The sequence below is a fragment of the Bufo bufo genome, chromosome 10, assembly GCF_905171765.1.
Source record: "Bufo bufo chromosome 10, aBufBuf1.1, whole genome shotgun sequence".
NCBI lineage: Eukaryota > Metazoa > Chordata > Amphibia > Anura > Bufonidae > Bufo > Bufo bufo.
Window position 1 is genome coordinate 45167107 of NC_053398.1, and position 16834 is coordinate 45183940.

The 16834-nt window shown below is 44.9% G+C and overlaps 1 protein-coding gene across 1 annotated transcript in view; it reads right to left on the bottom strand.

Moving 5' to 3' along the window:
- Positions 1 to 589: 589 nt before the first annotated feature.
- CD151 (CD151 molecule (Raph blood group)) overlaps positions 590 to 16834 on the bottom strand; it is a 43370-nt gene continuing 27125 nt past the window's right edge. The window contains exons 4-8 of the mRNA XM_040410439.1: positions 13639 to 13713; positions 4069 to 4173; positions 2844 to 3002; positions 2641 to 2727; positions 590 to 1326 (exon numbers count right to left, since the gene is read on the bottom strand). Coding sequence (XP_040266373.1) covers positions 1267 to 1326; positions 2641 to 2727; positions 2844 to 3002; positions 4069 to 4173; positions 13639 to 13713 — 486 coding nt within the window. The 3' untranslated portion in view covers positions 590 to 1266. The remainder of the gene's footprint in view (positions 1327 to 2640; positions 2728 to 2843; positions 3003 to 4068; positions 4174 to 13638; positions 13714 to 16834) is intronic.

Consider the following 16834-nt stretch of genomic DNA (forward strand, 5'->3'; position numbering starts at 1 on the left):
TAGGAACTTATTTTATTGCCATATGGGTCCTTATACAGCACCGTGTTCCAAAAACCCCATGCAATTAAACATGTCAAAAAAATAATAAATTCCCCCAAAAAGCGATATATGAAATCAGTAGTGTATGTGGGTACAGTTCTAGTCCATAAAGTTCTATGTATGATTCACAGCGATAGGGGTGGAGAAGGCTCCTAATTTATGATGAAGCCCAGGCCTCTTCATAAATTAGGTGCACTGCGGGCAGTCCATGCGCCTGGAGTAAAGACTACTCCGCATTTACGTCTGTTTCCAGGTGTAGAATATGTTAAATGTGTGGAGCCCAATGCTGCAGCCCCCATCGTGCCCCCCCCCCCCCCCCTTTGTCAAGTGGTAAGCACGGTGCAAAAACTCCCATGTGACAAAATATTGTCGCACAGGCATTTAAAAAGTGACAAAACTAAGTTTTGCTAATTATTTTTAATTTATTTTTTTACACCAAGAACTGGCGTAGCGTCCGTCGTGACTGACCCCCAATGTTTGTATCAGGAGCTTGCAGAATGTCTTGCAAACTGAAAAAACAGGTAAGTGCCTTCTGCTTTTTCACCCCTCGTGGGATATTTGGTTTAATGTCCCTTTAAGCAGTGCCAAGTGTGATACATTTTATAAGATCAAAAGTGTAAAAGCTGGTTAAAAATACGTAGACAAAAATAAGCATGAAAAACTAAAATCTCTCAAAAATGCCCATTACTTGTTAAAAACGATACTTTGACATGTGATACTAAGGTATGCTCATGGTCAGGGACAGAATATTTTCTGCGTTGATAGGTGACTGAAAACGACGGTCAAAGACCATCTGCATAGCTTCATATTTGGCTGTCAATTTGGTTTTAAAGGCAATGATGGTGATTTTCAGAAGGCAGAGCTGACGTAAGGGGACCATGAATGTGCATCTCCAGCAGGAGAAGTAGTTTACATTCAAGGACCCTGAAGACAGTGCCACCGCACCACCTTTTTTCAGACACGAAGGTGAGCAACAGGATCAATCAAGGCATTAGGCATTAGTCCATGAGATACTATGGCTTCTGACATGACACTCGTTACCTTGGCACAAATTAATAGTCTGATGATGCAGTTGTGATAACATACAGTACAAAAGCTTGGCAGCCAGGTATTCTAGGGATGGAAAGCTTCTGATGTCATGAGTTTTTGCTGTCCCAGAAGCTTATTAGCTCAGCAGGATGTGATGGGTCAACAGACTGAGTGCAATCATAGAAGTCCATAGACATCTTAGTACGGATCAGACTTCAGACTCTTGTAGAGGCAGCAGGTGAAGATCATTCCAAATACCTGAGGAGCAATTTCAAGACCCGAGAATTACTTATCTTCATATTAGTAATCCTATCATGCTAAAGCGCTCGAAGCAGACTGCAAAAAGATCTCCCTCTTCATCAACACCTCCACAGTCTCTCCTATGCCAATCTCCAATTCTTTTGCTTGGTCTGACTGTGTGCATGATAGCTGGACTAAATAGTATGAAGCTGCATTTACATGAGCCAATAATCGTCCAGATTATCGAGAACGACCGTTCCTGCGAAGGGTCGTTCCCGACATTCTGCCCAAAGTTCCTGCGAACGGTCGTTCCCGACAATCTGGAGGGGTTAATAATAAAAAAAAAATTTAACTCACCTTAATCCACTTGTTCGCGCAGCCCGCATCTCTTCTGTCTTTAACTGTGAGCAATAGGACCTTTGATGACGTCACTGCGTTCATCACATGATCAATCACCATGGTGATGGATCATGTGATGAGCGTAGTGACGTCAAAGGTCCTATTGCTCACAGTTAAAGACAGAAGAGATGCGGGCTGCGCGAACAAGTGGATTAAGGTGAGTTAAAAAAAATATATATATTCTTTTTTAACCCCTCCAGCCCTATTTTACTTTGCATTATGTATTCAGAATGCTATTATTTTCCCTTATAACCATGTTATAAAGGGGAAATAATAATGTTCGGGTCCCCATCCCGATCGTCTCCTAGCAACCGTGCGTGAAAATCGCACCACATCCGCACTTGCTTGCGGATGCTTGCGATTTTCACGCAACCCCATTCATTTCTATGGGGCCTGCGTTACGTGAAAAACGCACAATATAGAACATGCTGCGATTTTCACGCAACGCACAAGTGATGCGTGAAAATCACCGCTCGTGTGCACAGCCCCATAGAAATGAATGGGTCAGGATTCAGTGCAGGTGCAATGTGTTCAACTCACGCATCGCATCCGCGCGGAATACTCGCCCGTGTGAAAGGGGCCTAATTGTTCCCTATATGGAACGTAAACATTTGTGTGCAGGCGGCCTAATCCAGATATTCCTCCTGCTTGGTAACATGCTGCAGCTCCAGTGCTCAACAACTCTAAAGTGATATTGGGTTTATAAGATGGTTGTCAGAAAGACCTGCTGCCAGGACACTACACACCAGCAGGCAGGACCATTGTGGGAAATCAATAATATAGTTGGGTTGTCGTGTCCCCATCAGCTGGTGTCGGCTTTAAATTTGTCTTCAATATCACATTTTGCCTAGTATTTCAGAGCGTGTACACACATGCCATGGAAATATATTATAAAAGTCAGTTTTCCACCCTTAAGTATATAAGTTAAGTCACCTGTACAAAGCCAATCCCTAAGCCCACTGCTCCGATAATAAGCAGATGGGATCGGATGAAGGCTTCCAGTTTAGTGATGCAGCCGCCCTGTGAAGAAGAGGAAAGGGTCACATTTATCCATCCGTTTCCGTACACGCTGGAGGAGAGCAATTTTTACCTTACCCTTATTATTTCACATTACTTTTAAGACCATGCTTCCTCACCTCGACTTTGTAGATGTTTGAGGGATGGTCTCGGATCCCGCACCTGGTGGTCACAGTCTTGCAGCAGCTGTCGGGAACCACGCGCCCCTCTGATTCTGCAGACCTTATCCAGGCACTTTCCCTCCAGTCCTGGGAATTATTACTGCCACAGCACTTAAACTGACCAAGAGAAAGCAAAATGGACAGTGTGAGATGTCGGACATAGAAAGGCATAAAACTGACTGAACTGGTATTCTGGAGTCAGGGCAGGAAACTGTAAGATTAGTAGAGGGCTGGAGACCACTTTAAGTGACACTCCAGTCCTGTGCGTCTAATACGTCGGCTCCTTTTACATGTACAGATCTGGCAGATTAGGCGGAGTTCACATCACCGTTTAGCTTCTGATCCGTCAGGAGAAAGAAAAAAAAAAAAAACGGATCTTAGACAGAAATGGCTGAAATGGATGACAACTGATGCAACAGGGTCCGTTTTTTTCGGGATCCTGTAAAGATACTGATCCTATGTTTTATTTTCTCTTCTTCTGACGGATCAGAACGGAAAGCTAAACTGTGGTGTGAACTCAGCCTTACAGTAGATGAGCACATGGGCAGACTGGGAACTTAAGGTGGTCCTGGGGAAAAACCAAAAAGGGGCCCCATGTTGTAGGCGGATCCAAACTGACCGAAGACAGGGCAAGAGAAGTAGGCGGGGCCTGCAAAAAGGCAGTGCAGCACAAAATACCGCCTCAGCGGAACCAAATGGCACAGTGCAGCACAATCCTGCCACCTTCACCACGATATCCATCACTGTCCCAAGGACAGGAGGGCAGTCATGGGCGTTGGCGAGATGCATTAGTATCGGATGCTCCTAGCAGAATAATTATAAAGACAGCAGTAAAATAAGAAAGGTCATACTCTGATTTTCCAGGGGGTGAGCATAAGACCATTTTTTATTTTTTTTTAAGCAACTGTAGGGCTTCTCAGAGCATTTCAATGATCTCAGACAGACCCTTTAAGTAGATGACACCTCTCCCTTTTTTAAAGAGCCATGCACCTCTGTGAGCAGCACATTCTCAGAACAGAGTTTCAATAGCTGGACAAAAACTAAATAAATGCTTCCATTCGCTGACCACAAGCAGAGCTCTTGAAATGGCGCACAGTTAAAATACAAAGTTCCATCATTTTTCATTTAGGGATTTTCTTCAGATTGAAATGATATCTGTGGAAAGCACAAGAGATCCCCCCACCTCCTGCTGCAGCTTGTCCACTGCACTGGTGACTCTGTCCTCTCCTGGCTGCTTGTACTTCATGGTCATAGTGTTCTTCAGGCTTTGCTTCAGTTCATCATTCAGCTGCAGAGACAAGAGGACAGGGTTTAGAATCACAGAGAATACGTCCGGATCTGACAACCATTCAGTCTGTGGTTTATCTACAGAAATGGTCAGCTCATATACACATTTATGGGGCGTGGAGGCACTAAGAGGAGAACTTCTATCCATGTTCTCATCACATGCAAGCATCCCATACTAAATGCAGCGAGGACATTCTCCGTCTACAGAAGGGTGCAGACTAGTGTTGAGCGAACTTCTGTTTTAAGTTCGGCTTCCGGTTAGCGGAGAATCCCGATATGGATTCCGAATTCCGTTGTGGTCCGTGGTAGCGGAATCAATAATGGCCGATTATTGATTCCGCTACCACGGACTACAACGGAATTCGGAATCCATATCGGGATTCTCCGCTAACCGGAAGCCGAACTTTAGACGCCGAACTTAAAACAGAAGTTCACTCAACACTAGTGCAGACATAATACATAGTATAATATAAATATAATTTTTTTAATAATGTATAAAATCATTTTTGTCTCTTTACTGACTAATACTGTAATAAATAAATAAATAAAATAAAAAAACAGAACATGGGAAAATCTTTGTGTCTATGGCAAGCTATATCATTCTAGGAAGGGCATTATGGCCCATCCAATTTTATTAACATTTATCATAGATTTGAACCATTTTTCTGCATGGCCCATATTCTTATCATTGACTAGTATTTTATCTGCAGGCCAGATAACGGTATACTACGTGATGGGACAGAAGGCGACACTTCGACTAGTGCAAACCAAGGCAGGCGGGCACCGAAATCAATTAACCAATCAGATCACTGCATTCTTTACTCAAAGGGCCCGACAATGAGACGGGAATCTGGTTATCTGCCTTAGTACCCGTCGGGGGCAGGTCACACTGGATGGACAACACATGTTGCAGCTGCAGCGACGCCGCCCCGGACTGAAGCGTTCTCAGACAAGACAGGGGCTGCGGCCATGGAGGGCAGTACGTTTGTTACCTGTGAGCAGAACGGCGTGCACTGCGGCATGGAGAGAGAGACAGGGACAGAGCAAGAGTTACACACAGGTATATACAGTGAGCACACAGGCAGCATGCGGGGGGGGGGGAGCACACACTATGTAGAGAGGAAGATTTACATTTTCTTTCAGAGTGTAACTTATGGCACCTGAAAACCTCACCTTTCAGTAGCCTTTCATTTTAGGCCATATTTTCGGTCCACATCCAATCAGAATTTTTCACGGATTGAATGCAGACCCTTTCATTTCAACGAGGGCACAAAAAAATGCGGACAGCACACACCATGTCCTGTCTGCATCCGTATGTCTGTTTTGCAAAGATATTCTTGTCCGTTTTGCAGACAACGATGAGACATTTCTATAGGACTAAAAATAAAAATGGCGGCATGCACACAGCCGGGAACCATGTTTTGTGGACCTCAAAACACTTATGGCCATGTGCCTGAAGCCTTAGGCCGAGTTCACACGAACGTGTGTGACCCGTGCACGATCGCCGGCCGTAGGTCAGCCGCATCGGATCGCGGACCCATTCACTTTAATGGGTCCGCGATCCGCTCGTTCCGCAAAAAGATAGAACATGTTCTATCTTTTTGCGGAACGGAAGTACGGGACGTAACCCCACGGAAGCACTCCGTAGTGCTTCCGAGGGGTCCCGTCCCGTGCGGCCATTCCGCGATTGCGGACCCATTGAAGTGAATGGGTCCGCATCCGTGATGCGGAATGCACACGAAACTTTGGCCGTTTATTGCGGCTCGCAATTTGCGGGCCACAATACGGCCACGGATCACACACTTGGCCTTAGGCTGGGGATACAATTGGTCATGGCAGGGTAATTTCATACAATTCTGCAGTATGACCTGTCATAACGCTCTGCAGATATGGGTCTTCAGACCTTCAGACGTTTTCAGGCACTGACAACGACCGACACCTCACAACTTATATGTCATTTGCATGCAGAGCAGGAAAAGGACTTAAAGGGGTTTTACCATCACACACAATGCGGTCATATCGCTAGAATCTGATATCTGATATGAGAATGGAGCGGCAAAATGAACGGAGGGGGCACTGCGCATGCACAGCCACCCTCCATTCATTACTATGGGGCTGCCGAAAATAGCCAAGCGCTGGCTCAGCTATTTCAGTCTGCCCTATAGAAATGAATGGGAGCAGCGGCCACACGTGCAGGGTGCGCTCCCATTCACTTCTATGGGAGCAGCGCTTGGTGGTGGATGGACCCCAGGAAATCCAGGGTCCTCCAGCCACAGTTCTCCCCGCTCCATTCTCGTTGTAGGTGCAGGTCCCAGAGGTGGGACCCGCACCTATCAGACAATGGGGGCATATCCTAGCAATATGTCCCATTGTATGTGATGGGAATACCCCTTTAAAGTAGCACACCCACAGAAATTCTCATTCTCTGACCGGTTAGAAAAAGGTCATGATCTAAACTGTAGTGAAGGTAATCTTACCAGTGACTGTATTAGTGAGTTATAACCTCCCTTCTGATCCTCAGCTGTGTCATGTGACCAGCACTTTGATTTCAAACTGACACAGGACAGGAAGTTAGTTACTTCTCTATTCATTCCTATGAGACTGACATTGAGGCTCCCATAGGAATATATAGATAAACTGACTTCCTGTCCACACAAGAAGCTGTGTTATTTGGAAAGTCAGAGTTGGTCTCATGACACAGCTGAGGATCAGAAGGGAGGTTATAACTTACAAATACAGTCACTGGTAAGAAGATTACTTTCACTACAGATACATCATGTATCTTTCTAACAGGTCATAGAATAAACATTTTTTGTAGGAGTGCTTCTTAAAAGTGACCCTCCCAGTTCACCCTCAGTATACCTCCGACAGCCCCTTGATCAGCTCTCCATTTCTGCTGAGCCTGTGATAGACTTGTGTTTTTACACAGCAGCCAATCAGAGGAAGCAGAGCTGCAGAGGCAGTGAGAAAGCAGCAGCCTCAACCAATGATGAGATAGGGGTGTGTCTCAGACTACCTCAGACCCACAGTAAACACTGTAGCTTAACTGTATTCACCGATCACAGCTTGATCCTAATGGAAAAGAGCCAAAAGCAGCCAAGGTACAAGCTTGGTGGAAAATAAACATCAGGCAATCATTCCATGTAGGCGCTGAATGACACACCATTAGTGAACTCATGAGGGGACAGTTGCTTTAAAGTCCATATCTCCACACCAGAGTCAACCATAGCAAACATCCACAAATAATGGAAAAGAGGATATCCTGCCATGACCAATGCTTTTACAGTCGCCTATTCCCCACATATCAACATTTCTGCTGTATCATAACCAGCAGGCAAAGGGAGGTAGGGGTGACCAATTGGGAAAATGTCTGGGTGCTAAATTTTGTAGGGGCATCAATGAGAAGCTGGCAGAGCCCAAAAGACAAGCATTCCTGAAGGAGCAACCAGAAATGAATCCTTACACATGCCCACAATATCATACACTGCAGTCACCCTGTGCCCGTGCCAAGGCTACTGCCAGGAAGTGACGGCACCATGTCACCCCTCATCATTTGCTTCTGTTAATTTCTCTAAGTCAATTAATAAAATCCATTTCAAAGTGCACGCTGTTCTATTATACAATGATTACCGCACATTAAGTCCACAATTTTTATTACTTACAAAAAAAAAAAGAAAAGAGAAAAACACTATTTCCCTTTAACCCAGCTCCACAAACACAAGCATAAAGGGGGTCATTTACTAAACGTGACTCGCCACTTTTTGGGTGAAAAAAAAAAAAAAAAAAAAAAAAGTCTTTTTTTCACACCTGCGTTCTTTTCTTCCGGCATAGAGTTCCGTCGTCGGGGCTCTATGCCGGAAGAATCCTGATCAGTTTTATCCTAATGCATTCTGAATGGAGAGAAATCCGTTCAGGATGCATCAGGATGTCTACAGTTCCGGAACGGAACGTTTTTTGGCCGGAGAAAATACCGCAGCATGCTGCGCTTTTTGCTCCGGCCAAAAATCCGGAACACTTGCCGCAAGGCCGGATCCGGAATTAATGCCATTGGAAGGCATTGATCCGGATCCGGCCTTAAGCTAAACGTCGTTTCGGCGCATTGCCGGAGCCGACATTTAGCTTTTTCTGAATGGTTACCATGGCTGCCAGGACGCTAAAGTCCTGGCAGCCATGGTAAGTGTAGCGGGGAGCGGGGGAGCAGTGTACTTACCATCCGTGCGGCTCCCGGGGCGCTCCAGAGTGACGTCAGGGCGCCCCACGCGCATGGATCATGTGATCGCATGGATCACGTCATCCATGCGCATGGGGCGCTCTGACGTCATTCTGGAGCGCCCCGGGAGCCGCACGGACTGTAAGTATACCGCTCCCCTGCTCCCCGCTCCTACTATGGCAACCAGGACTTTAATAGCGTCCTGGGTGCCATAGTAACACTGAAAGCATTTGGAAGACTGTTCCGTCTTCAAATGCTTTCAGTACACTTGCGTTTTTCCGGATCCGGCGGGCACCTCCGGCAACGGAAGTGCATGCCGGATCCCAACAACGCAAGTGTGAAAGAGGCCTTAAACCCTCACTTTGTAACTTTAATGTCCATGCAACAATATTTAGTCACATGGGTGTTTCTGCACAGCGGAGGAAATCTAAGACCGGCATAAAAAGCCTACCGGAGATCTCTGGATCCAGCACTGCCGGATTTTACCAGAATAGCTGCTGGCCCCCACTGACTATAACAGGGTCCGGCCGCTACCCATCAGATATGCTGGGATTCGGACAGACAAAAACCACTGAGTGCAGCCTGCCAGCACCGTGAAAGAGGCCCTAGTAAATGACCCCCAAGGTGCCTCCAATTGAGAATTGAGTGACCACGTTAATCAGTATAATTAAAGTGTGATCCGTGAAAGCTGTGATCCCCCCCCCCCTACCCCATCTATCACATTCATAACAGCTCGTCTCCTCTACCGACATCTGTTTTAGTTAAAATTTGTATCACCCATGAAGTAGTAACTGTGCAGCATCTTATTTTTAGGACTCTGCATCGTGTTGTTCCTCAGTTATTCCTCCCAGAAGTGTATTAAAAAAAATAGGCAACTTGGTGTTACCTTGTTTCTTAGTGTCAGGACTGTGTAGGAACACATCTGTGTGACGTCAGCGCTGCCTGGACAATGACAGACCGTAGGGGCACACCTCCTACTGTTAACAGTTGTCAATTTATTCATACATTTCTAGGAGGAATACCAGGAGGAACGATGCAAAGTTCTAAGAAAATATGTTCCAAAAACTCTTTTCAATGCAATGATATATTAAACAGATATGTCAGACGTGGCAACAGGTCCTCATTGAACGGTCTTCGGACACCACACTCGGCCAGCAGTATTGTACATGTGGAGTATGTTACGGTCATGAATTGCAGCCACTGGTCACACAAACTACTACAGTCTTCCCAAATCTCGGGCAATGCAATGCATATTTTTTTTAACCTAATTCTCTGACCTTTGCCTCTCGCCACCCCCACGTTACCAAGGTCTGTATGGGGCGTCTCTTTATGAGCCGTGGGTACATTCGGTTACATATCTGTCCATGACAGCCATCTCCTAATCCCTGGCAGGTGTGGGAGGTGTGCAGTCTGCAGTCAGGGGAGCCTGTCACAAGCCGTGTAATTACGGATTTTCCATGCATGAGCGTGCCGCCACATGTGCCCACTTACTTAATCAAATAAAACCCCCACTGCCCCGAGGCCGTCTAGAACAGTGACTCCAACCAGTAATTACCTTCAAGAGCTAAAAGCTTACAGAATAGGCAGGAGTCGTTCAGATAAATGGGCGCATCAAGTACAGTACACAGACGCCGCGCCGAAGTCCTCCCTTTTTATAGAAGTCGCATTTAATGTGGAAATAACATGGTGGTAAAAGCATATTTCAAAGCCACGTTACTATAGGATATCTTCTTACTGAACATTAAAGGGGTATTCCGGCAATCTCAGAGATGAATGGAGCGGTAGTGCTCATGCTCGACCTGTTGCTCTATTCATTTTGGGGGCCTTGCAGGGTACGTGGCCCATCTTCTAGTGATCGATGGGGGCCCCCTGCAGTAGGAGCCCAACCTATCCAATACAGTGGTCCCTCAAGATACAATATTAATTGGTTCCAGAATGGCCATTGTATGTTAAAACCATTGTAACTTGAGTAATTGGTTCCAAATCCCCAAAATGTCATCCAAGATCAGAGAAAATTAAGGTTTACGAAAAATAGGCAGATAACTAAGGATACTTTCACACTTGCGTTAGAGGAATCCGGCCAGCAGTCCCGTTGCCGGAACTGGCTGCCGGATCCGGAAATCCGTGTGCAAACTGATACCATTTGCTTCCAGATCCGGATCCGTTTGACAAATGCATTGAAATACCAGATCCTCTTCTCCGGTGTCATCCGGAAAAACTGATCCGGTATTACATTTTTTAACATTTTTAAGGATCTGTGCATACACAGTCCGGAAAACCAGATCCGTTTTTCCAGAACACTTGGTACCGGATCCAGCATTAATACATTTCAATGGAAAATAATGCCGGGCATTTCCGGCAAGTGTTCCGGAATTTTGGAATGCAGTATTTTCTCCGGACAAATAATAAGAGGGACCGAACTGAAGACATCCTGAACGGATTACTCTCCATTCAGAATGCATGGGGATAAAACTGATCAGTAATTTTCTGGTATAGAGCCCCTAGGACGGAACCGAATACCGGAAAAGAAAAACGCTAGTGTGAAAGTACCCTAAGACAGATGAGACAAGTCCTTACATAAACTAGCAACTACTACAGCAATTTTACCAGAGAAGTGGCCTTGATTGGTTGGATCCGAGTCTGAGACTCAACATACAAAGGGTCGGAGAAGACCATTGTATGTTGAAAATATTGTATCCTGAGGCCATTGTATCTTGAGGGATCACTGTAGTTATCCCAAATCCTGTGGATAGGAGACATCAAATGACAGGAATGCCCCTTTAAAGTACCTCCTAGAACGCGTACAAATCTATGTATCTTCTGGGAAAGCTGCATAAATGGTAAAAAGGAAATAAATAATAAAATAAATTTTATAAAGAATTGTTTCCCATTTCCCCATCAGAGGGCGCTGTGTCGGCTTTTACTAATATTTGAAAACGTGTTCCCTCAGGAAAGTTCAGGACTTGTTTCACTTGTGGCTGATAAAATCTTGGATTGCATTTTTGAGGAGTATTTTTAGCCAAAGAGAAGCATGAAAGTCAAAGTAAGGCCTCATGCACACAACCGTATGCATTTTGCAGTCCGCAAAAAACGGATGACATCCGTGTGCATTCCGTATTTTGCGGAACGGAACAGCTGGCCCCTAATAGAACAGTCCTATCCTTGTCCGTAATGCGGACAATGTTCAATTCTTTTGCGGAACGGAAATACGGAAACTGAATGCACACGGAGTAACTTTTTTTTGCGGACCCATTGAAATGAATGGTTCCGCATACAGTCCACAAAGAAAACGGAATGGAAAATACGGTCGTGTGAATGAGCTCTAATTTGAAAAAATAATACGGAGGCTTACATAACGTTAAGTGCTAGTTCACATCTGCGTTGGAGGCTTAGTTCGGGGTCTCTATCACACATTCTATCAAAAATACTGTGCTATAAAAAAAGACAAGATCTAAACGGAAACTGAACGGATCCCGTTATAGTTAAAGGGGTATTCCGGTAAAGTAACCTAATTTTTGAAAAACTGCATTAGGGCTGCAAGCTGTGACCCAACCAGAACCCATACATATAACCAGAGTTTCACTTTACCTTGCAGTCCATTTGTCCAGCTCCTGTGTGAGTCTGCAGCACACAGAGTATCATGGCGCCTGATCTTCCCTCACTCAACTACAAAGACTACAATCCCCACAATCCCTAGCTTTCCTGCTGTGAGTGTTGCTGTTTACTGATTGGCTGCCTGATATACAGTCCGGCCACGCCCCCTCTACTCAGTAATCAGCAGCACACTAACAGCTAGAGAATTGATAGCGACACACTGAGCATGCTCGACCTACCAAAGGCTCAGAAATCCAGGTCAATGCCATGGTAATTTATGAGGAAACAGTGGGCAGCAGAGGAAGAAAACTACTTTCGTAACTACTGAACGGTAAATATGTGAAATTTACATTATATTAGGCAATTATTGATGATAAATTAGTCTAAAACCTAAGTTATATTTATGGTAACCGGAATACCCCTTTAACTGAGTTTGTTCAGCTCCATTCGGGTTATTATGTGCGCGATCCAGAACTTCCATTTTTGTTGTTCTGCTCATCGGAGCAGAACAGAAATAAATAGCGGTAGTGTGAACATGGCTTAAGAGGTGGGTATTTATGCAGGGGAACCATTACTGGCCTAAATAACATTTCTCCCCTACCTTCAGCCCCTCCAACATATAGAAGCCCCGTTCTCCTCTCCTCCATGTGCTCAGTAACTATTCCAGCGCTTAGTGCTGACAGTGGGTACCATGTCTCTGGGTACCTACTGTCAGCGCTGAGCACCAGAAGTCCGGTAACTAAAAGGGCAGAGACAGTGGGTACCATGTCTCTGGGTACCTACCGTCAGCGCTGAGCACCAGAAGTCCGGTAACTAAAAGGGCAGAGACCGTGGGTACCATATCTCTGGGTACCTACTGCCAGCGCTGAGCACCAGAAGTCCGGTAACTAAAAGGGCAGAGACCGTGGGTAGACAGGGACATGGTGCACACGGTCGGGTCCATCATCTCTCCGCTGTGCTCAGTAAGGGCTTGTTCACATCTCCACTTCGAAGATCTGTCTTCCGGACCAAGTGCAAATGCTGGATGTCAGGTGGACAAAAAAACTGTTCCATGCGACAGTTTCTTGTCCTGTCGAAACCTGACAATTATGCCAGAAATCGCCCCAAATCACCACCTGAGCTCAATGCAGTCAATGGGGATCCGGCCATGAAGTGAAGGATACGGTAATGCCCAATCCATGACCAGACCAACCTGCTGGATCTCAGAATGGAGATGTGAACGAGGCCTAACTGAGAAGCACAGATAATTAAGATAAGTGAGCAGATAGGAAGGCGAGGGGGCACATAAATGACATATTGAGTGGCATGGTTTTGGGTAGCGAGCTAAGAGGCGGACGCCGGCTTATGTACAGTAAATAACTAAAGAGGATATCTGCTGATGGGAATCCCCTTCCCATGCAAACGTGATATGACTGGGATACAGAACTACTGCTGGCAATGTCCAGCATTACACAGCGCCCACTGATATTAATGCACAGATGACACTTATCCTTAAAAACCGGACACTTTTGCAGTGGCGCACTGTCCTAATGGAGGTAATCAGTGGATCTCTCTCCATTACCTCCGTATGCCCTAATAGGTTTTTAATCAGCAGGAAAGCACTTCAATTAAAACAAAAAAAAAAACACACAAGACATTGGGTTATTACAAGGGTGCACTTACCTGCTGGTAGTATATATAGGCCAAGATACCTGCCAGAATCTCCAAGATGAAGATGCAGAGTAACAGGATAAAATACTAGAAAGAAGAAGAAGAAGAAGAAGAATACATATATATTAATACTAGATCTTATAGTGGTTTAGATCCTGGCCTATAGTGCTGGATAATGTATAACTACAGGCTCAACACCTACAGAAAAAAAAACAAACAAAAAAAACAAAAACAAAAACACACAATATACAAAACCGTCACAAATCAGTCCAAGTTCATATATAAAAATGGTCACTGACACAATGCTAGTGTGCAGATCTGCTCAGAATGTGGTAGTCGGAGGTCTTTGTTACAGGAGAACTGAGAAATCCTAAAGACAGCCTGTAGACTTAAAAGGGGTTCTCCGAGACCACATGGCCAGACATATGCAGGGGTCTACAGGCACATCACCGCTGACAAACAGCCTCAGCAGTAATGTGTGCGGACACCTGCTTCTATATATAATATATATATATATATATATATATATATATATATATATATATATATATATATATATATATATATATATATATATATATATATAATATGTTGCACCATCGCTGGCCATATGAAAATGGATTCCCAGTGTTGGAGAACCCTTTAAGGTGACCTTATTTACCTAATTTACACCAGACATGGCTGCCCTGAAACAAGCCAGTGATAAGGTAGCAGCACATGAGGCACACCGAGTATTGCCTCCTTCACGTTTCCATGTCAGCATCGCGTCCGCATATCATCTGTGAAGATGTCCGTGTGTCATCTGTAATTCACGGACATTGCTCAGCTGAAAATTAATTTCCAAAGAATCTCCTAGAAGTCTTCAGTGAAAAACGAACGCAACACGGATGCCGATTTTCACGGACCCATAGACTTCAATGGGCGTGCTTGGTCCGCATCATGGATCAAAGTAGTGCAGGTCGCCGTGATTTCTTTTTTTACTGACCCACGGTCAGTAAAAAAATACGACATCTGAACAGACACATTTAAATCAATGGGTACATGTGCCGTCCCCATAAAATGCGGACAGTACACGTTAGTGAAAAACAGAAACGTGGACAAGGCCTCACAGTAAGGAGGACGCAGTGACACACATGGCGGAGGTCTGGACGCTGCATGCTCTTTCCAAAATATAGTAAAGAATGCTGGGGAGTAAAATGGAATGCGGATCCACATTTTGCTCATTACTACCACTAGGTGGCAGTGCAGCGAGCTAGCACATGAAGGAGTGACTCATCGCTGTGCAGGGGGAGGAGAGCGCGGAGGCAGACGCACACTGCTAACATTCCTGGCATTACACTGGCATGACACAAACCTGATCCGGACACAGACTGGCTGTGCAAACACACGCACACTTCTATACACCTTAACGAATGCTGCCGCTGATCCACACCAATACTCTACAGCAGGGGTCAGCAACCCCCTGGCCCGCCAGGGAGTGTGAAATTACATCTCCCATCATGCACACTTGCTTGCCTGTTCTCTGAACTCCCACAGAATGGAAAGGAGCATGCTGGGAGTTGTAGTTTCACAACAACTGGCGTGTACGCCACCCTAGATAATACAATACATGCACTGATTTGGGGCTAAAGAGGGGATAATGATAATAGTTTCATGTGCAGTCATACAGTATAGTCTCATCATATAGGTCGGACATGTATACGCTATACATACAGAGGGGGAATTTCTTAATTAGCTCCAACAGTAATATGAAAATACCGAGATAAGATAAAATTCAGTACAGTTTTCCTTCCAACCACAGACTGATTCACCACAACATGAAATATGCAGCCTGCTGACAAATGCTTAGGACAGTCATCGTCTATGAGCGAAAGTCAACCCTGCAGCTAAACCGGAAGTGTCTAGATCTAAGAAAACAAGTTACGGAGTTGCCTTTTAAGTAATACCCTATCCTTAAAAAGAAGATGCCATCATAAAAAAAATGCAGTGTAATCTGCAGGCAGCAAAATACAGATGTGGGGGAGCTGAAAAGATGGATATATACCATATTTTTCGCTCTATAAGATGCTTCTGATAAGACGCACCTAGATTTTAGAGGAGGAAAATAAGAAAAAATATATATAAATATCGTCCTCAGAACAGACCCCCATCAGAGATAAAATAAATACATTAAAGGGGTTCTTCGAGAATTAAGAAAATTAAAAACAACGTTTTGTCTGGGGAGCAATTATTAGCAGAAATAAAATGGCCGCCGTTCTATTAGTTCACACAAAACCTGTCCTAAATCACACAGGATGACAAGTTACTTCACAACACTGAAGTAAAGAGCTGCCTCATCCTCCTCTCTGCTTGTCAGGGATTATGATCCTGAATACAGATGATTAGATCTTCAGCTGAATCTCTGTAAGAATGGAGTTCATGATGAGACATGAAGTACAGAGGAGGGTGGGAATGTGGTAATGAGCAGCAGCAAGTTGTAAGCAGTCTCCATTACCACAGTCTGTCCTGTCTGTCCTCTCTGTACTTCTCATCGCCTCATAGACTACATTCCTACAGATTCAGCTAAAGATCTTATCAGTTGTATTTAAGATCATAATCCCTGAAAAGCAGAGCAGAGAGGAGGATGAGGCAGCTCTTTACCTCAGTTTTGTGAAGTAACTTGTCCTGCTGTGTTATTAGGACAGGTTTTGTGTCTGGTAATAGGACGGCGGCCATTTTATTTCCCATGATGATTGCTCCCTAGAAAAAATTAGCCATTATAACTAATGAAAGGTATTTGTCAATCTATAATAAAATAATATTTAAGTATTTTCCTTTTCTTAATTCCCGGAGAACCCCTTTCTCTTCCCTCTCTTGCTACGGACAGTGCCACTAATCTGCAGGTCCAGCGGTCTCTCCTGCAGTCACCGCTCCCTGGGCCACGCTGCACTGGGATTTGACTGTGTACAACGTCAGGTCATTGTGCGTGCACTACGTCATGATGCTGTACAGTCAGGACATTGCGGCGCTCTGAGGAAGACCAGGGAGTGGTGAGCACAGCCAGCGCTAGAAGAGCTTCTCTCACTGCTCCCTGCACCTCCTGTATACTAGGGCGCCTTCATAATGAAAGAGCTCACGATTATCTGCCCTATAAGAAGCACTGCCACTTTTGGAGGGGGGGGGGGGGGGGGGGGGGGGGGGACTGTCTTATAATGCAGACAATAGTCGT